A 21,383-nucleotide genomic window follows, 5' to 3' on the forward strand; every position below is an offset into this window, starting at 1 on the left:
GTTGTTTGTTACAGTAAAGTTGATTAAAAAAAAAAGCTTTGAGTGGAGGTCACATGTTTCCTGTCTAGAGTGGAGCTCCAGTCTGCAGCTAGACCCTTCTCGAAGCAGAACTCACTCTAGGATCATATTACCAGTGCTGCTGCAGACTCAGGAAGTGAACTGTTTGCAAACAAATCAGTTCAGTCTGGTGAACTGATTCATACAGTTCACTGAAAAGAACCAGTTCAAATGAACGATTCGTTCATGAACTGGACATCACTAGTCCAAAGTAGTCTAGCTGCAGACTGGAGCTCCACTCTAGACAGGAAACATGTGACCTCCACTGACTCTAGACAGGAAACATGTGACCTACACTCAAAGCTTTTTTTTTTTTTTTTAATCAACTTTAATGTAACAAACAACCTATAGACAATCATTCTGAAAACGAAACATTTTGCAGCTTTCTTGTTCTTCTTAATGTGCACTCACAGTGGTTTATGCTGATTGTCATTTATAAGGTAACCACTGTGAGTGCACATTAAGAAGAGCAAGAAAGCTGCAAAATGTTTTGTTTTCAGAATGATTGTCTATAGGTTGATTGTTACATTAAAGTTGATCAAAAAAAAAAAGCTTTGAGTGGAGGTCACGTTTCCTGTCTAGAGTGGAGCTCCAGTCTGCAACTAGACCCTTCTCTCTGCTTCTGCTAACTCCTCCTTTGCAATGAATCACACAGCAGCATCTCACTCTAGGATCATATTACCAGTGTTGTTGAATCAGTGTACTGTTAGCTAACTCGTTTGCAATGAATCAGTCTGTTAACAGTTCACTGATTCAAAAGAAGTGAACTGTTAGCAAATGACTCAGTGTACTGTTAACTATAGTAACTCCAATGAATCATTTAGATAACAGTACGCTGATTCAAATATCAGGTCACACTCACAGCAGTTCTCAACAGACCCCTGCATTTACCCCCTAACTGCAACTTACATTAACCAATTCAGCATCCCATGTTTGTTTATATATATATAATATTTAGCTGTTGCTAAGTAAAAGTTAGCTTAGATATAGAGGAAGAACAACAAATTATATATATATATAAACAAACATGGGATGCTGAATTGGTTAATGTAAGTTGCAGTTAGGGGGTAAATGCAGGGGTCTGTTGAGAACTGCTGTGAGTGTGACCTGATATTTGAATCAGCGTACTGTTATCTAAATGATTCATTGGAGTTACTATAGTTAACAGTACACTGAGTCGTTTGCAAACAGCACTGCAGGAAACGGATCTGCAAATCTGCGGCTCTACAGTTCACCTACTGAACATGAGGTAGAGCCTCTACCTCATGTTCAGTAGGTGAACTGGTGAATCGGTTCATGAACCGGTTCAGTTAATCGAACTGTCCGAAATGAACCGATTCACCCAGAAGAACCGAACTTCACATCACTACTTTGGACTGGAGCTTTGAGTGTAGGTCACATGGTTCCTGTCTAGAGTCAGTGGAGGTCACATGTTTCCTGTCTAGAGTGGAGCTCCAGTCTGCAGCTAGACTACTTTGGCTTTTTTTGACAGAACACCTGGTTTATATAGCGTGACATAAACATGTGAGTCATACTGGGAAGTGAATCCAGTTGAGTGTAACATTGTCACTGACAGTAGCTAGGTAAGTCATAAGTCAATGGCGATAACTGACTTCTTCACTGTTCATTTCGAGACTTTTAAGTGTAAAATCAAATATAAATTTTCAATGCATTTGAGTTTTGTCAAGTTGTCGTCATATAAACGCTTGGATGCAGTGTAGTAAAAAGTTTGGTTCATTTACGGCAGAGAAAGCCGAGATCATCTGTGGTTAATAAACTGCTGATGGTAATAATAGAGACAGCAGTGAATTTGCTTCTTGCTTTTGTTAGAATGACAATAAGTGTGCTAATACTGTTATCCAGGAAGTACTGTAGAACAAATAACTATGATATAAATATTATGTTACTTAGTAACTACTTCTGTTGGCTTTTAAATTGCCATTAATATAGTTACGCAGACTTTAGCTCAGCATATAAAGCGGGGCAAATAAAATATACTGCAGTTTATTCACTGGAAATGTTTGGTATGGATTATGCATTCTTAAAGGGATATGAAATCCAATTTTTTTTTATTTCATGATTCAGATAGAGCATGCCATTTTAAGCAACTTTCTAATTTACTCCTATTATCCATTTTGTTTTTTCTCTTGGTATCTTTATTTGAAAAGGCAGGAATGTAAGCTCAGGAGCTGGCCCATTTTTGGTTCTGAACCCTGGGTAGCGCTTGCTAATTAGTGGCTACATTTAGCCACCAATCAGCAAGCGCTACCCAGGTTCTGAACCAAAAATGGGCCGACTCCTAAGCTTACATTCCTGCTTTTCAAATTAAGATACCAAGAGAACAAAGAAAATGTGATAATAGGAGCAAATTAGAAAGTTGCTTAAAATTGCATGCTCTATCTGAATCATGAAAGAAAAAAAAATGGATTTCATATCCCTTTAAGATACACTACTCCACATTCAATCTACAACCCATGAACCTTTTCTTTTTGCTCTTTCTGATATTTGGATCACTTTATATTTACTTTGTGCATGATTATATATAAGGTATAAGAATGACATTTATTTTCTGCTAGCCCCGACAAGTAACAAATTAGGCTATTCCTATATTAACATATTTTCAATATTAAAAGTAAACTCTAATGTAAAGGGATGTGAAACTCCATAACATTATTTTGTGATTCAAACAAAGCAATTTTTAAAAAGTTTGAATTCTGTTATCAGATTTGCTTTGTTACTCATAAAGTTCTTTGTTGAAGAGAGGTGTCTGGAGCACCACATGACAGGAAATAGGGCTGTCATCTAATGCTCCTTCATATGTATAACATTCTTGCAAACCTGTTGCCGTATAGTGCTCCAGACACGTGCACGCTCCTGAGGTGTTTTTTTTTTTGTTGTTTTGTTTTTTAAAGATACCAGTAGAATGAAGAAAATTTGATAATAGAAGTAAATTAAAAAGTTGTTTAAAATTGCATGCTCTGTCTGTTAAAGACACATGCACGCTCCTGAGGAAATTGCATGCTCTGTCTGCTAAAGACACATGCACGCTCCTGAGGAAATTGCATGCTCTGTCTGCTAAAGACACATGCATGCTCCTGAGGAAATTGCATGAGGTTCCTGGATCATGAACATTTAATTTTTGCTCTATTGTCCCTTTAAAATACAACAATCACTTATTTGGTCTGATTACAGCTTTTACAAACTCTATAGAGGCTGTCTCATTTCTTTCCATCTCTAGAAGCCTCTTATGAAATTTTAGGATTTTTTTTTTTCTTACCTAGCAAAGATTTGCAGTGCTGTGACAGTGGAAGAATATGGAAGGACCAAGACTGCAGTATAATAAAAATTCAAGTTAAAGGGATGGGAAAGTCAAAATTAAACTTGCATGATTCTGATAGAGCATGTTATTTAAAGACACTTTTAAAGTGACATAAAACCCAAAAGTTTTCATTCAAGATTCAGATAGAGAATGCAATTTTGAACAACTTTCCAATTTACTTCTATCGTTTAATTTGCTTCCTTCTCTTGTTATCCTTTGCTGAAAGGTTTATCTAGGCAAGCTCAATAGCAGCAGAGAACCTAGGTTCTAGCTGTTTAGTGGCTGCATATATATATATATATATATATATATAATCTCGATTGTGATTGGCTCACTAATGTGTTCAGTTAGAAACCATTAGTGCATTGCTGATCCTTCAACAAATGATACCAAGAGAATGAAACAAATTAGATAATAGCAGTAAATTATAAAGTTGTTTAAAATGTTATTCTCTATCCGAATCATGAAAAAAATTGGGTTTCATGTCCTTTTAAATTCACTTCTATTTTCAAATGTGCTTTCTTCTCTTGGTATCCATTTTTGAAATTGAATATGCACATATCCTACACTAGTGGGAGCTACTGCTGATTGGTGCCTGCACTCATTTGTCTCTTATGATTGGCTAACGAGATGTGTTATGCTAGCTGCCAGTAGTGCAATGCTGTTTCTTCAGCAAAAGATAACAAGATAATGAAGCAAATTATATTGGAAAGATGTTTAAAATTGTATGATCTATCCAAATCATGAAAGAAAATTTTGGGGTTTCCTGTCCCTTTAAAGGGACAAGAAACACTACATTTTTCTTGCATGATTCAGATAGAGAATACAATTTTTTTTTTTTTTTTTGAGGTTTGAAATGCAGTAACAAAAAAAATAAGAATTGCCATGGCTCAGTGAATACATAGATGAGAACAGTGTTTACAGCACAAGGATAACTATAATACAAGACATTGAGACAAAAATATATAGATCACCCCTTATAGTGTAGATACTAGTATTAACTATGATTATTCTTCAGCTTGCTATCTGTTAACTTACCTAGCTGAATTGAAAAGGCTTTTATATGTCAAGTATATACATAGAGTGACTGGTGTTGGAGTCTCCCATACTCTTAGACCATTGCATTTTATAAATAAGCAATGTATGTAAATATACTGGCTCGCTAGGGGGGTAATATATTATTGAGCCAGTAAAAAAGCCGGTTAATAGGAGAGTAACCGGTAACCCTATCAGTTAAGGGGACATGTATAACTTGTGAAGTAATGGATTAAAAAAAACTAGACCATAACATAGCATATTGTAAGACCGTATATTTATGAGGGTTAATGTGAACGTAAATAAAGTTAAATCCCTCTATCTGAGTCACTGCTAGGAAACTAACAGTCTAAAAATATGACATATAGGATTGAAAAATATATGTACATATATTTAAAGATAACATGCATAACCCGCACCGTAGAATAAAAAAATCTATGAGCATAAATCCAGTGTGTTTCACTGTCTCGGCCGCTGACAGCGGGAACACAACTTGGCATGTAACAGAATATAGTCTGTATAAACCTTGATAGACCTACTATTAATTGGCTAAAGCTAGCAGGAATTGTCCCTCTATATTTAAAACACATTTGTAGAGCTATTTAGTTCCCAATTAGTCCCTGCTGTCCATGTTATTCGTGGTATGGAGTAGATAACCAGTTCCATTAACTATGGAATCACTTGGGTACTGTTCCGGGCTTGAGACCACTCTTAACCTACTCCAACTCTCAATCTGTCTAAAGAGCTCTCCTTCAACTGACTTACTTTTCCTCCATGTGATAAAAAAACACAGTGAGAGAGCAGGGCTTCCACATGGTGCTCAGGGATATTATCACCGTAGGTATAGAGCACCTTGTGTTGCAACCGGGCTCCTCCAGCCAGCATGGACACGGTCCTTGGAATGAGAGATGGTGCATCTCCAGACAAAGTAGATTGGCTCAGAGTTTGAGGGCCTGCTGATGTCTCATCGAGCAGCGGGACATCTGCCCAACCCAGGGTTTCTGAGGCGTTCTTGTCTTCAGTACTACAGCTGTCATCTACATAGGATTGTATGGTTGGTTTGACCGGGACAATGTCACCCATCGGATTCGGGTAGTAGTGCACCACCTACATTGTAACTGTCTGGGGAGGTTGAACTTGTAAGTCCTCATTGGGTTTCAAGTGTAACACACCCTGTGGCAAATATGCGGAATGGATCAGTAAGGAGAGTTGTTCCTCAAATTTCTGCAACACACTCTCTATAGCATAAGGTAGGCTCTCCATTGTTGTATGGGGGCAGAGACAGTTGGTATGTCCGATAATGCTATTCAATAAAGGTATGATATATCTTAGAGTTTCAATTCAGCTCTTACAGCTGCTGGACCTGGTGTACCAGGAAACTGGGGGGTAAACAAAGTGCCAGACTGGGAAAAGGCCTCAGCTGCACACTTTATCTATTCCGGTCTGCCTGGCTGGAGTTTTAGACAAAAAGTGCAAATTTTCGATCTTCACATATTAGCTTGCATATAGCACTTGGTGCATACTTGGATGACAGGTCTAGTGGGTGATAAGCAACGGATTTATTAGCTCCATATCACAGCCGTTTCTATAAAGCAGCCATATTGGTCGGTGTTTGGACTCGCCCCCAGAGAATACAATTTTAAACTATTCAAAAATGTACTTCTATTATCTAATTTGCTTCATTATTTAGATATCCTTCGTTTAAGAAATAGCAATGTGCATGGGTGAGCAAGTAACACAAGGCATCTATGTGCAGCCACCAATCAGCAGCTACTGAGCCTATTTAGATATTATTTTCAACAAAGGATATAAAGAGAATTAAGCAAATTAGATATGAAAGGTAAATTAGAAAGCTATTTAAAATGACATGCTCTTTCTTAAATACAAAAAATGCCAAACTGTGTGAAACATAAAAGAATGTGAAAAAAATATGTGCAAAAAATATATGAAAAAATATATATTAAAGTGTATCCAAATTCCTCTGTTGGGATATGTGAAATCTTTAAAACAATATGTTGGAAATCCTCAGTGAAGTTTGGGTCGATCTTCCTATAAAAGTACATAGTGCAATATTGCTAAGAGTAAGTAATTGCTGGAGTAGAGCGACAAGCTGAAACGCGTCAGCCCGCTATCTAAACAGCTCAAGAAACCCTCTGTATTTTACCCCGGGGTTATGAACCCCTCCACTTTGTGTGTTGTTTTTTACTTTGCGCTATGACGCTATAGTTATGAATAAATAACTGTGTATTCCATCACATTTTTGTGCTCCTCTCCTTTTTTGTATATACAATATTGCTAAGGGTCCTGTGCAAATATAGCTATTAGGCTTACCAATTTACTGGATGAGACATAGGGATCAAAAAAGAACCTGAGCCGTTAGAAGGTTTGAAGCGTCTACGCGTTTCGGCCTTTAGCAAGACCTTTTTCAAGACTAACAGCTTAGAGAGAGGCGCTCTTAAAAAGGGGAGGCTATCCAATCGGTATGCAGAAATATCCGGGTTTCATGTCCCTTTAAAGTATGACATGACTTATGTCATTGGTGTTTTTCTATTTCTGCAAAATCACACATTTTATTATTGTAATTGACTTGGAAGGGATACTTTCTTTAAAAACAGTTTATTTAAAAAAATTAAAAAATTTTTTAACAGGTTTATATGTCTAGTCTTTCATATTCCATAAGTCAAGGCTTTTTTACATTTCAAATAGATATGTGAACCCTGCCATAATAATTTCCGTACCCTAGATTAATTTATAATTCAACTAATATGTAGTCCAATGATAATTTTCTAGGCTGCCATATTTATAGGAGTAAGATAGGAACACATTATACATTCTTGTAGTAAAGGAACCATTATGTTCTGCACATATATTTTAAAGGGACATGAAACCCAAAATTGTTCTCTTATGATTTAGGTAGAACATACAATTTTTTTTTATTTTTTTTTTATTGTTCAGCCAGATAAATTCAAACAAATTATTTACGCCATGCAAGGCACATATTAAACATAAACTGTAAATTGTTTACACCAAAGCGTGTCTACATTATTACATTGTTCATACAAACTAAGTTAACAATCACTAAATTAACAATTAATAGCACAATACTAATGTTGGCGTGATCTAGCTCACAGCTTAACCAAATTAAATAATTATCAAATATGGCCTTGGTTGTCCGTTCTATACTTCTGAACCATTTTTATTTCTTATATAAGAAAAAAAAAAAAAAAAAAGAGAGGAGAGAGAGAAAAAAAATAATTCTATACAGCCTCTTACTATCTGTCGTTTTCCCCAGTTTACAAGAACTACTACTAATTACCATAGCCCCAGGAGTACCAATTCTGAGTTTTGAAAGGGAAAAATTATATAATTAATTTCCGTAGTTGGAAATGACTTGATAAATGCTGCCCATTTACTAAAAAATTGTCTAATATCAGAATCATTATCAATATTAGTGTCTCGCTGTTCTAATATGCATTGCTTCTTAAGATAGTTCTTTATCTCTGTTACACTAGGTATCTCTTTTGTTTTCCATTTCTTAAAAATCAAGTACCTGGCCGCCAGGAGAGAGGAGACTATTAATTTTTCACTTGGCTGATGTTCTTGCTGACTTTTTAAGCAGAACAGAACCCGACTCAGTGATAGCACCAGAGGGGAGATCTTAAGTGATGTATTCATCCAAAATTCTAACTTATGCCAGAATTGTCTAATCAATGGACAGTTCCACAACATATGTATAAGAGAACATTTAGGACATTTTTAAAAATTTAGATTTCGGTGCTTATGTCTTTTTCAGGGGTGAAGTAAAACTTATGTAGAAGTTTAAGGTGTGCTTCTCTCCAGGTAGCTGAAAGAGTCGCCTGTGAAACTCTCTGAATGGAGTTTTGTATAAATTTTGAGTCGATATTATCTTGTGATAGTATTACATTCCAGTCTTGAGACATTTTCTCAAGTGTATACTTCCCCTTTCCTGCTCCCAGAAGATGGTAACAGGGGGGAGATAGACATAAGCCCTTTCTTTACCAGAGTGAACCATCCTTCTAAACAACCCCAATCCCAGTGCCATCTCACCTCTCTCATTAGGTCTAAGGCAAAGTGCCTTATCTGCAAATATGCAAAAAAGTTTTTATTATGGAGGTTGAATTTATTCTTGAGTTTCTCAAACGTTTTAAAACATTTTTTTTCCTGATCAATGAGGTGCACTACCCTATCGAGTCCTGATGAGTGCCATTTTTAAAAAACTGATGAGTCTAGACCAGCCTGGAATTGTGGGTTCCCCCTAAGACAGGGGTGTCCAAACTTTGCTCTCCAGAGGTTTTGGAACTACATTTCCCATGATGCTCAGCTAGATAAAATGCTGGCTGAGCATCATCGGAAATGTAGTTCCAAAACCTCTGGAGAGCAAAGTTTGGACACCCCTGCCCTAAGAGGTAAATATTGGGAGACCTTGCAGTTAATTGTAAGCAGCTTTCCTATCTTCCACCAAGCCCTTAGCGGGTTAGAAATAATTTTAAGTCTCTTAATTCTACTTGTCAGTCCCTTTGGCTCGCAGTGTATCAATGCACATGGAAGAAATGGGTCACAAATATTTTCCTCCAGTACATTGTTCACAGCATAGTTTTTGCAAAAAATCCAGTCTGCCACAATCCGTGCTAGAAAAGCAAGATTATACAGACGAATATCAGGTAAAGCAAAGCCTCCATAGGCATTTGCAAGTGATAGTTTAGTCAGGGATATCCTAGGCCTTTTATTCCGCCATATGAATCTTCTGAGCAAACTATTCAATGCTCGGATATCCCTTTCCAGGAGTATTAATGCAGTATTCTGTAAAATATAGAGTAGCTTGGGGAGAAGAACCATCTTGAATAAAGCTATCCGTCCAGAAATAGAGAGAGGTAAATTTTCCCAGCTTCTGAGTTTCTCTCTGAAACTTATTAAAATTGGAGGTATGTTAAGATTATACAAGTCATCTGGTTTGCTTGGCATTAATATCCCTAAATATTTAAATGACTCCTTAACTATGTTAAATGGAATGTTGAGAAAGGAGCTACTGTGTTTCCTTATCCAAAGGAGTTCTGATTTTGTGGCATTTACTTTATAGCCAGAGAATGACCCAAATTGTTTAATAATTTGAAGGAGTATAGGTATATTCTTTTTAGTGTTTGATAAATAAATAAGTATATCATCAGCATAGAGTGCCAATTTCAACTCCATGTTTAGCTATTTTTATACCCTCTAGTTGCCGTCTGATCATGATTGCTAATGGTTCAATACAGAGATTAAAAAGAAGAGGGGAGAGAGGGCATCCCTGACGAGTACCTCTACCTAGTGTAATCTGTGAGGACAAGATGTTGTTAACTATTATTTTCGTATGAGGTTGATTATATAAGTTTTCTCTTGTTAAGTGTATCCAGTCCACGGATCATCCATTACTTATGGGATATTAACTCCTCCCCAACAGGAAGTGCAAGAGGATTCACCCAGCAGAGCTGCTATATAGCTCCTCCCCTAACTGCCATTACCAGTCATTCTCTTGCACCCAACGACTAGATAGGATGTGTGAGAGGACTATGGTGATTATATTTAGTTTTATACCTTCAATCAAAAGTTTGTTATTTTATAATAGCACCGGAGTGTGTTATTCCTTCTCTGGTAGAATTTGAAGAAGAATCTACCTGAGTTTTTACTATGATTTTAGCCGGCGTAGTTAAGATCATATTGCTGTTTCTCGGCCATCTGAGGAGAGGTAAACTTCAGATCAGGGGACAGCGGGCAGATTAATCTGCAAAGAGGTATGTAGCAGCTTATTATTTTCTGACAATGGAATTGATGAGAAAATTCTGCCATACCGATATAATGTAAACTCAGCCTTAAATGCAGTAGCAGCATCTGGTATCAGGCTGTCATGTATGTATATTTTACACTTCAGTATTCTGGGGAATGGCACTTCACTGGAATTATACTGTTTGCATAAGACTTTAGCCTAATTTGCAGGGACTGGCAACAGGCTCTTTAATAACACTTAATTTATGTTAAACGTTTTTTGCTGGCATGTAAAATCGTTTCATTTTCTGAGGTACTGGGTGAATAAAATGTTTTGGGCATTATTTTTTCCACTTGGCAGTTGTTTTATTTAATTTATGACAGTTTACTGATCTCTCTCACTGTTGTGTGTGAGGGGGAGGTAAAAAAATTCAGTCAGAAGCTCATTGTATTTCCTGCATGATCCGGTTCATCTCTACAGAACTCAGGGGTCTTCAAAACTTGTTTTGAGGGAGGTAATCATTCACAGCAGAGCTGTGAGATTGTAGTTGACTGTGATAAAAAACGTTTATTTCTGTAACTTTTTTTTCTGCTATCAGGGTTAGTTATCCTTCGCTAATGGGAACAAGCCTTTGCTAAAATTGTGTTTTTTACAAAGATTTGATGCTATAACCTTTCAGTTTATTAACTTTCAACTGTCATAACTCTTTCTGTGCTTCTTATAGGCACAGTACGTTTTCATATTATAGTAAATTACTTGAAAAGTTTTTCCAAGTTGCTAGTTTATTTGCTAGTGTGTTAAACATGTCTGATTCAGAGGAAGACATCTGTGCTATATGTGCTAATGCCAAAGTGGAGCCCAATAGAAATTTATGTACTAACTGTATTGATGCTACTTTAAATAAAAGTCAATCTGTACAAATTGAACACATTTCACCAAACAACGAGGGGAGAGTTATGCCGACTAACTCGCCTCACGTGTCAGTACCTGCATCTCCCGCTCGGGGGGTGCGTGATATTGTGGCGCCGAGTACATCTGGGCGGCCATTACAAATCACATTACAGGATATGGCTACTGTTATGACTGAAGTTTTGGCTAAATTACCAGAACTAAGAGGTAAGCGTGATCACTCTGGGGTGAGAACAGAGTGCGCTGATAATGTTAGGGCCATGTCAGATACTGCGTCACAACTTGCAGAACATGAGGACGGAGAGCTTCATTCTGCGGCTGACGGTTCTGATCCAAACAGATTGGATTCAGATATTTCAAATTTTAAATTTAAGCTGGAAAACCTCCGTGTATTACTAGGGGAGGTGTTAGCGGCTCTGAATGATTGTAACACAGTTGCAATACCAGAAAAAATGTGTAGGTTGGATAAATATTTTGCGGTACCGTCGAGTACTGACGTTTTTCCTATACCTAAGAGACTTACTGAAATTGTTACTAAGGAGTGGGATAGACCCGGTGTGCCGTTCTCACCCCCTCCGATATTTAGAAAGATGTTTCCAATAGACACCACCACACGGGACTTATGGCAAACGATCCCTAAGGTGGAGGGAGCAGTTTCTACTTTAGCTAAGCGTACCACTATCGCGTGGAGGATAGCTGTGCCTTTTCAGATCCAATGGATAAAAAGTTAGAGGGTTACCTTAAGAAAATGTTTGTTCAACAAGGTTTTATATTGCAACCCCTTGCATGCATTGCGCCTGTCACGGCTGCAGCAGCATTTTGGTTTGAGTCTCTGGAAGGGACACTTGAATCAGCTCCATTAGATGAGATTACACACAGGCTTAAAGCTCTTAAGTTAGCTAACTCATTTATTTCAGATGCCGTAGTACATTTAACTAAGCTTACGGCTAAGAATTCCGGGTTCGCCATTCAGGCGCGCAGAGCACTGTGGCTAAAATCCTGGTCAGCTGACGTTACTTCTAAGTCTAAATTTCTTAATATACCTTTCAAAGGGCAGACCTTATTCGGGCCCGGATTGAAAGAAATTATCGCTGACATTACAGGAGGTAAAGGCCATGCCCTGCCTCAAGACAGAGCCAAACCTAAGGCTAGACAATCTAATTTTCGTTCCTTTCGGAATTTCAAAGCAGGAGCAGCATCAACTTCCTCTGCTCCAAAACAAGAAGGATCTGTTGCTCGCTACAGACAAGGCTGGAGACCTAACCAGTCCTGGAACAAGGGCAAGCAGGCCAGGAAACCTGCTGGTGCCCCTAAAACAGCATGAATTGAGGGCCCCCGATCCGGGAACGGATCTAGTGGGGGGCAGACTTTCTCTCTTCGCCCAGGCTTGGGCAAGAGATGTCCAGGATCCCTGGGCGCTAGAGATAATATCTCAGGGATACCTTCTGGACTTCAAATACTCTCCCCCAAGAGAGAGATTTCATCTGTCAAGGTTGTCAACAAACCAAATAAAGAAAGAGGCGTTTCTACGCTGCGTACAAGAGCTTTTATTAATGGGAGTAATCCATCCAGTTCCACGGTCGGAACAGGGACAAGGGTTTTACTCAAATCTGTTTGTGGTTCCCAAAAAAGAGGGAACTTTCAGGCCAATCCTGGATTTAAAGATCCTAAACAAATTCCTAAGAGTTCCATCGTTCAAAATGGAGACTATTCGGACAATTTTACCCATGATCCAAAAGGGTCAGTACATGACCACAGTGGATTTAAAGGATGCTTACCTTCACATACCGATTCACAAAGATCATTACCGGTATCTAAGGTTTGCCTTTCTAGACAGGCATTACCAGTTTGTAGCTCTTCCATTCGGATTGGCTACGGCTCCGAGAATCTTCACAAAGGTTCTGGGTGCTCTTCTGGCGGTACTAAGACCGCGAGGAATTGCGGTAGCTCCGTACCTAGACGACATTCTGATACAAGCTTCAAGCTTTCAAACTGCCAAGTCTCATACAGAGTTAGTACTGGCATTTCTAAGGTCGCATGGATGGAAGGTGAACGAAAAGAAGAGTTCTCTCTTTCCACTCACAAGAGTTCCCTTCTTGGGGACTCTTATAGATTCTGTAGAAATGAAGATTTACCTGACAGAAGACAGGTTAACAAAGCTTCAAAATGCATGCCGTGTCCTTCATTCCATTCAACACCCGTCAGTAGCTCAATGCATGGAGGTGATCGGCTTAATGGTAGCAGCAATGGACATAGTACCCTTTGCACGCCTACATCTCAGACCGCTGCAATTGTGCATGCTAAGTCAGTGGAATGGGGATTACTCAGACTTGTCCCCTACTCTGAATCTGGATCAAGAGACCAGAAATTCTCTTCTATGGTGGCTTTCTCGGCCACATCTGTCCAGGGGGATGCCATTCAGCAGGCCGGACTGGACAATTGTAACAACAGACGCCAGCCTACTAGGTTGGGGCGCTGTCTGGAATTCTCTGAAGGTTCAGGGACAATGGAATCAGGAGGAGAGTCTCCTACCAATAAACATTCTGGAATTGAGAGCAGTTCTCAATGCCCTTCTGGCTTGGCCCCAGTTAACAACTCGGGGGTTCATCAGGTTTCAGTCGGACAACATCACGACTGTAGCTTACATCAACCATCAGGGAGGGACAAGAAGCTCCCTAGCAATGATGGAAATATCAAAGATAATTCGCTGGGCAGAGTCTCACTCTTGCCACCTGTCAGCAATCCACATCCCGGGAGTGGAGAACTGGGAGGCGGATTTCTTAAGTCGTCAGACTTTTCATCCGGGGGAGTGGGAACTTCATCCGGAGGTCTTTGCCCAAATACTTCGACGTTGGGGCAAACCAGAGATAGATCTCATGGCGTCTCGACAGAACGCCAAGCTTCCTCGTTACGGGTCCAGATCCAGGGATCCGGGAGCGGTTCTGATAGATGCTTTGACAGCACCTTGGACCTTCGGGATGGCTTATGTGTTTCCACCCTTCCCGATGCTTCCTCGATTGATTGCCAGAATCAAACAGGAGAGAGCATCAGTGATTCTAATAGCGCCTGCATGGCCACGCAGGACTTGGTATGCAGATCTAGTGGACATGTCATCCTGTCCACCTTGGTCGCTACCTCTGAAACAGGACCTTCTGATCCAGGGTCCCTTCAAACATCAAAATCTAATTTCTCTGAAGCTGACTGCTTGGAAATTGAACGCTTGATTTTATCAAAACGTGGTTTTTCTGAGTCAGTTATTGATACCTTAATACAGGCTAGGAAGCCTGTTACCAGAAAGATTTACCATAAGATATGGCGCAAATACTTATATTGGTGCGAATCCAAGAGTTACTCATGGAGTAAGGTTAGGATTCCGAGGATATTGTCTTTTCTACAAGAAGGTTTAGAAAAGGGTTTATCCGCTAGTTCCTTAAAGGGACAGATTTCAGCTCTGTCCATTCTTTTACACAAACGTCTGTCAGAAGTTCCGGACGTTCAAGCTTTTTGTCAGGCTTTAGCTAGGATCAAGCCTGTGTTTAAAACTGTTGCTCCACCATGGAGTTTGAACTTAGTTCTTAATGTTTTACAGGGGGTTCCGTTTGAACCCCTTCATTCCATTGATATCAAGTTGTTATCTTGGAAAGTTCTGTTTTTAATGGCGATTTCCTCGGCTCGAAGAGTCTCTGAGTTATCTGCCTTACATTGTGATTCTCCTTATCTGATTTTTCATTCAGACAAGGTAGTTCTGCGTACTAAACCTGGGTTCCTACCTAAGGTGGTCACTAACAGGAATATCAATCAAGAGATTGTGGTTCCATCTTTGTGTCCTAATCCTTCTTCGAAAAAGGAACGTCTGCTACACAATCTAGATGTAGTCCGTGCCCTGAAATTTTATCTACAGGCAACTAAGGATTTTCGACAAACGTCTTCCCTGTTTGTCGTTTATTCTGGTCAGAGGAGAGGTCAAAAGCTTCGGCTACCTCTCTCTCCTTTTGGCTTCGTAGCATAATACGGTTAGCCTATGAGACTGCTGGACAGCAGCCTCCTGAAAGAATTACAGCACATTCTACTAGAGCTGTGGCTTCCACTTGGGCCTTTAAGAATGAGGCTTCTGTTGAACAGATTTGCAAGGCTGCAACTTGGTCTTCTCTTCATACTTTTTCCAAATTTTACAAATTTGACACTTTTGCTTCTTCGGAGGCTGTTTTTGGGAGAAAGGTTCTTCAGGCAGTGGTTCCTTCTGTATAAAGAGCCTGCCTGTCCCTCCCGTCATCCGTGTACTTTAGCTTTGGTATTGGTATCCCATAAGTAATGGATGATCCGTGGACTGGATACACTTAACAAGAGAAAACATAATTTATGCTTACCTGATAAATTTATTTCTCTTGTAGTGTATCCAGTCCACGGCCCGCCCTGTCACTTTAAGGCAGGTAATTTTTCCATTAAACTACAGTCACCACTGCACCCTATGGTTTTCCTTTCTCTGCATGTTTTCGGTCGAATGACTGGTAATGGCAGTTAGGGGAGGAGCTATATAGCAGCTCTGCTGGGTGAATCCTCTTGCACTTCCTGTTGGGGAGGAGTTAATATCCCATAAGTAATGGATGATCCGTGGACTGGATACACTACAAGAGAAATAAATTTATCAGGTAAGCATAAATTATGTTTTTAATAAAATTGAGAAAGCCGCCTCTGAAACCAAATTTACCTAAAGAAGAAAAGAGATGATCATGCTGGATGGAGTCAAACGATTTCTCAGCATCAATTGCGATAACAGCTAAGTCCGGGGCTACCTCTCCACTCCTCTCTCCTGACATTTCCATATTATAGAAATACTCTGATACAACCAGAACCTCCCTGATTTTTGCTGCGGAGTTTCGAGAATTTAAAAACCCGGCTTGATCTTTGTGAATGATATTGGCAAGTATTACCTGCAATCTTTGAGCCAAAATTGACATAAATATCTTGTAGCCCGAGTTTAATAAAGCTATGGGTCTATATGATTCTTTCTGTGTTGGATCTTTCCCACTCTTAAGAATAAGGGTTGTAAATGAGGATGAAAAGGAATTGGGCACAAGTTCTCCTTTGACATACATATAATTAAATAAGTTAGAGAGATATGGCGTAAACTCTGAAGATAAAATTTTGTAGAGCTCATTGGGTAGCCCGTCAGGCCCTAATGCTTTATTCACAGCTAAGTCTGAAATAATCTCCTTTATTTCCTTCTCTATAATTGGAGCATTCAGAATCTCTACTGATTCCTCAGATATCTTAGGGCAGACAATTTTGCTCCAAAAATCCTCAGCCTGGGCTGTATCTGGATTTCTGGAGGCATATATTTCTTGGTAATATTTTACCAGAACATCAGAAATATCTTCACTTTTGAAGAGTTGCTTCCCTCTTGCATATAATTTCTCAATTAGTGATGACTTTTTGTCATTTTTAACCAAATTAGCCAACAATTTCCCAGACTTATTTCCATATCTGTATAATTTAGATTGTAGTTTTAAATCTTTTTGCGTTTCTCGGTAAAGTGCAAATGTATCTCTGTCACTTTTGATTCTAATATATTTCGCCCAATTAACCGGGTTTTTATCAAGGAGAAGTCGGTTATATGCATTTATTACTGAATTAGTTAGTTCTTTCTCTCTTAGTTTCAATTTCCTATTTACCATAGCATTGTATACAATAATTTTGTCTCTTAAAACTGCCTTTGCAGCCACCCAAAATAAAACAGGGCGATCCTGATACTCGTGGTTGCACTGGCTGTAATCTTAAAATTTATTCCTCAGCCAACTGTTAAATTTTGAATCAGATGCTAAGAAAGAGGGGAAATAGAACCGTATATGTTTCAGTTTGGGGTGTTTCAACTGAAAGTCCAGAGAGATTGGTCCATGATCTGACAAAAAGATAGGCATTATTCTTGCTTTTACCTTAAGTGTGCATAGCCTTTAATCAATTAAAAAAAAAAAAAAAAAATTCTTGAAAGCATTTTGTGGGCTTTAGACAGACACGTAAACTCCCTAGAATCAGGATTCTGGATCCTCCAGATATCTCTGATATCTAAGTTCTGCCTAATTCTGGCCAATAATTTAGTTTCTAAATTGTCGTCTTTGTTCTTTATTTGTTTCACATTTTGTCTTAACCTGTCAAGAGGGCAGTGCGGGGCCATATTAAAATCTCCTCCAAGAATTAAGTAACCCTCCGAAATAGAAAGAATTTTGGACTGCATCTGATTCCAGTATTCTAGGTCAATAATATTAGGTGCATATATATTGCAAAGTGTAAAAACCAAATTATCAACTTTAATTTTTAAAATAATAAATCTCCCCTCTGGGTCTGATCTAACATACAGGGTTTCTGCGTTAATCTTCTTCCCTAGTAATATGATCACCCCTCTCTTTCTCCCTGAACCTGATGAAGCATACACATCCTTTACCCAGGTTGTTTTAAGCTTCATGGATTCCTCCAGAGTTAAGTGTGACTCTTGGAGGAATGCTATATCTGTCTCCATTCTCCTTAAATGTGTGAGAATTTATTTCCTTTTGATGGGAGTAGTGATACCCCCCACATTCCAGGAGACTATTTTAAAATTAGCCATTACATTTATTATTCATCTTGGGGGGGGGGGACATACAATTTTAAACAACTTTTCAGCTTACTTCTATTATCAAATTTGCATCATTCTCTTGGTATCATTTGTTCAAGGAGCAGCAAGGCACTACTGGTTTCTAACTGAACACATGGGTGAGCCAATGACAATCGGTGTATATATGTGTGTGTGTATGTATGTATGTATATGTGTGTGTGTGTGTGTGTGTATATATGTGTATATATATATATATATATATATATATATATATACACACATACATAAACATACATGCACACTCACAGGAACAAACAACTGGCTCAATACTATTGTTAGCCTGTTCTATGGCAATTTACCACCTGGGTGCAGCTTCTTTTAGCCCAGTAATGCTTTTCACAGAGAATAACTTTCCTGTAGTATATCAGTCTGATCCCGCCTATTACGGTCAATCCAGCTCCAAAATACCGGGCAATTCCTCTCTGAACAAGGAACACAGCAACCCCAGACGATCGTTTCGGCCTTCATTCGGCCTCGTCAGTGAGGTGTAGCCATATTCCTCTAAGCACACTGAGCAAAGCATTACTGGGCTAAAAAGTTGCACCCAGGTGGTAAATCGCCATAGAACAGGCTAACAATGGTATTGAGCCAGTTGTTCTTTCCTGTGAGTGCACTTCTCTCTCTATGTATTTAGTCTCCCTATGGGAAAAAGGGGCAACCAGACGTGGACTCCTTGCTCAGTGTGCTTAGAGGAATATGGCTACACCTCACTGACGAGGCCCAATGAAGGCTGAAACGATCATCTGGGGTTGCTGTGTTCCTTGTTCAGAGAAGAATTGCCCGGTATTTCGGAGCTGGACTGACCGTAATAGGCGGGATCAGACTGATATACTACAGGAAAGTTCTTCTCTGTGAAAAGCATTACTGGGCTAAAAGAAGCTGCACCCAGGTGGCAAATCGCCATAGAACAGGCTAACAATGGTATTGAGCCAGTTGTTCGTTCCTGTGAGTGCACTTCTCTCTGTATGTGTGTGTGTATGTATGTGTATGTATGTATATATATATATATATATATATATATACAGCCACCAATCAGCAGCTAGAACCTAGGTTCTTAGCTGCTCCTGAGCTTTCCTATGTAAACATTTTAGCAAAGGATAACAAGAGAAGGAAACAAATTAAATAATAGAAGTAAATTGGAAAGTTGTTTAAAATTGTATGTTCTGTCAAAATCGTGAATGTCTAATTATGACTTTACTGTCCCTTTAAGTAAAAGTTATAATTTTGTTATAAAAAAAATGAGCTCATAGGTAAGCTCTCCTCAGTTGTTTGTCAATTAAAACAATAAAAACGGTGTGACTTGAATCATGCATTGAAATGTATTTGTTCTATGTTTTGTATGGTTGCCAGGGACAGTGACGTCAGTAGAAACACACAGGTGTGTCACAGCTGAAGCTTTAAAGTACATTGTGTTTAACCTTTTGCCACTGCAGGTGTTGAAAAAACAGACTCTGAACCTAGCGTGTTGGCTACGAAGCATAGTATTCCATCCTACACTGTACTGCTAAATGGTAAAGTATATTTTTGCATATCATACAATCTGTACTTTTTATATTATGTAACGAAGGGTCTTACTGAATTTCATGTAATTTGTGATACTGAAGGGTGCTATTTTATTTCTTATAATTATAAGGCTTTGTTTAATCAAACTAATCAGAATTAGTGAGTAAGAAAAACATTCTTTAATTATATCTGTAGATCTGATTTACAGTAAGTAAAATATCTGAAACTGATAAATTTCTATTTTCTGTAAAATATAGAGAATATCCCTACTTATCGTTCCTTTTGAAACTACCTATTTAAAAACGTGTGTTTTTTTGTTTTTTTTACTTTTAAGTACCCACTCCGCTAGTGGAAAATTTTCCCACCACACTTTCAGCTAGATTACGAGTTTTGAGGGAAATTAACGAGCGCCACAAAAGCAGCGATATTTCACCTCCCTATAGCGCTGCTATTACAAGTTTAAAAAAAAGCAGGCTTGTGCGGGCGATGTGGTTGCGTTGAGCTCCATAACGCACAGAAATACAAGAGCTGCTTTGATGTGCTCGTGCACGATTTCCCCACAGACATCAATGGGGAGAGCCGGCAAAAAAAAGTCTAACACCTGCGATCGCAGAATGAAAAGCTCCGTAACGCAGCCCCATTGATGTCTATGAGGAAAGAAAAAGTTATATTTAAACCTAACACCCTAACATAAAAACCACGTCTAAACGGTGACGTGCGGTAAGGTCAGAGCTGGTGAGGCACTGGCTGTGATACTCCCGAGAAATATATATATATATATGTAAACAAAGAAGGTGTACAATTGGCGCAAAGAAGAACCCAAAGAGAATAACTAGCGTGTGAATACTTTGCAGCCCTAATCTATCTATCAGGGCCGGTGGGTCCCTACACCCCTCAGACCTGACAAGATAAAATATGCAAAAAAAAAAGAGAAATGATGGATAAAGGAAGGGCGCAATCACTAATAATATATCTCTGGACTATATTCAACAGTAATTCAAAGCAACTACCTCTATTTAGAAGGTAGAAAAAAGTTGTGTAAAAACATTTAAAAACACAATTAGATGGAGTAAAAAATATAAATATAAATATTAACAGCAAGAATAAATTCACATAAAATAGATTCACATAAAAACACAATAACCCATACAATACAAAAAATAAATAAATACTAGCAATACAGTATAGAGTCTTTTACAGTATCGTGTGCTAAAATGCTAGTGGCACGTGAACAATTTGTAATAAATCCGACAGGAAAAGGGTGGGTTAAACACCAAAGCATTATTGCATATTAGGAAAAATAAATTGATTAGATGGTGATAGTAATGGGTCTTTATCTCTGTTTTTGTCGAGAGAGAGTGAGAGAGTGAGAGAGAGTGAAAATGAATTGCACATCACTGATATATTGCAAGTGTCGGCGATATCGGGGGCGGCAGTGTAGGGTTAATAAGTGTAAGATGGGCTGCGTTACTGAGTTTTACGCTGCTTTGTTGCAGGTGTTAGATTTTTTTCTCAGCCGGCTCTCACCGCTGACTTAAACAGCGCTGGTATTGGAGTGCGGTAATGAACAAAATTTTGCTCAACGCTCACTTCTTGCCATTTAACGACGGGTTTCTGAAAACTCGTAATACCAGCGCTGCATGTAAGTGAGCAGTGAGGGAAAACTGCTCGTTAGCACCTCACAGCCCAAAATGAAAAACTCGTAATCTAGCCGTTTGTCTTTACATTTTGCTTTCATACTAATATTATCATATGTGCAAATTATCAGTCCTATGTTTACATTGTTACTATATATATTATATGAGAACATTTTATGTATTATAAATTGATAGCGTGTCTATAGCATTTAGGACCATAAATATGTATAGGTTCTCATAAGTACATATTGCATGTATTTTTTTCTATGTGCTTTTTGAGACTGAGCAGTTAAGGGTTAACGGAACTGGTATACCTGTATAAAGGTGTTCCCTTGAGACATTAGCATATTATTATCGGTTATTTGTAGAGCGCCAACAGATACAGCTGGTGAGCAAGGGCTGGGAGGAGCCCAAAACGCGTACAGCAGTTCGCTACAAGTGGTGATTTTTACTTGTAGTTTTTGTGGATCCTGTTTTTTTTTAATTGAACAAATTACATTTTTGAGTTTTATA

The 21,383-nt window shown here is 38.6% G+C and overlaps 1 protein-coding gene across 2 annotated transcripts in view; it reads left to right on the plus strand.

Moving 5' to 3' along the window:
* Positions 1 to 1,509: 1,509 nt before the first annotated feature.
* Positions 1,510 to 21,383, plus strand: part of LENG9 (leukocyte receptor cluster member 9) — a 57,023-nt gene continuing 37,149 nt past the window's right edge. The window contains exons 1-2 of one of the 2 annotated variants that reach the window (XM_053690747.1): positions 1,513 to 1,640; positions 19,164 to 19,241. In XM_053690747.1, coding sequence (XP_053546722.1) covers positions 19,239 to 19,241 — 3 coding nt within the window. In that variant the 5' untranslated portion in view covers positions 1,513 to 1,640; positions 19,164 to 19,238. Of the gene's footprint in view, positions 1,641 to 19,163; positions 19,242 to 21,383 lie in introns of both variants that reach the window. The other variant, XM_053690749.1, reaches the window with a different exon arrangement.

This window comes from Bombina bombina, chromosome 8 (genome assembly GCF_027579735.1).
Source record: "Bombina bombina isolate aBomBom1 chromosome 8, aBomBom1.pri, whole genome shotgun sequence".
In the NCBI taxonomy this organism is placed as follows: Eukaryota; Metazoa; Chordata; class Amphibia; order Anura; family Bombinatoridae; genus Bombina; species Bombina bombina.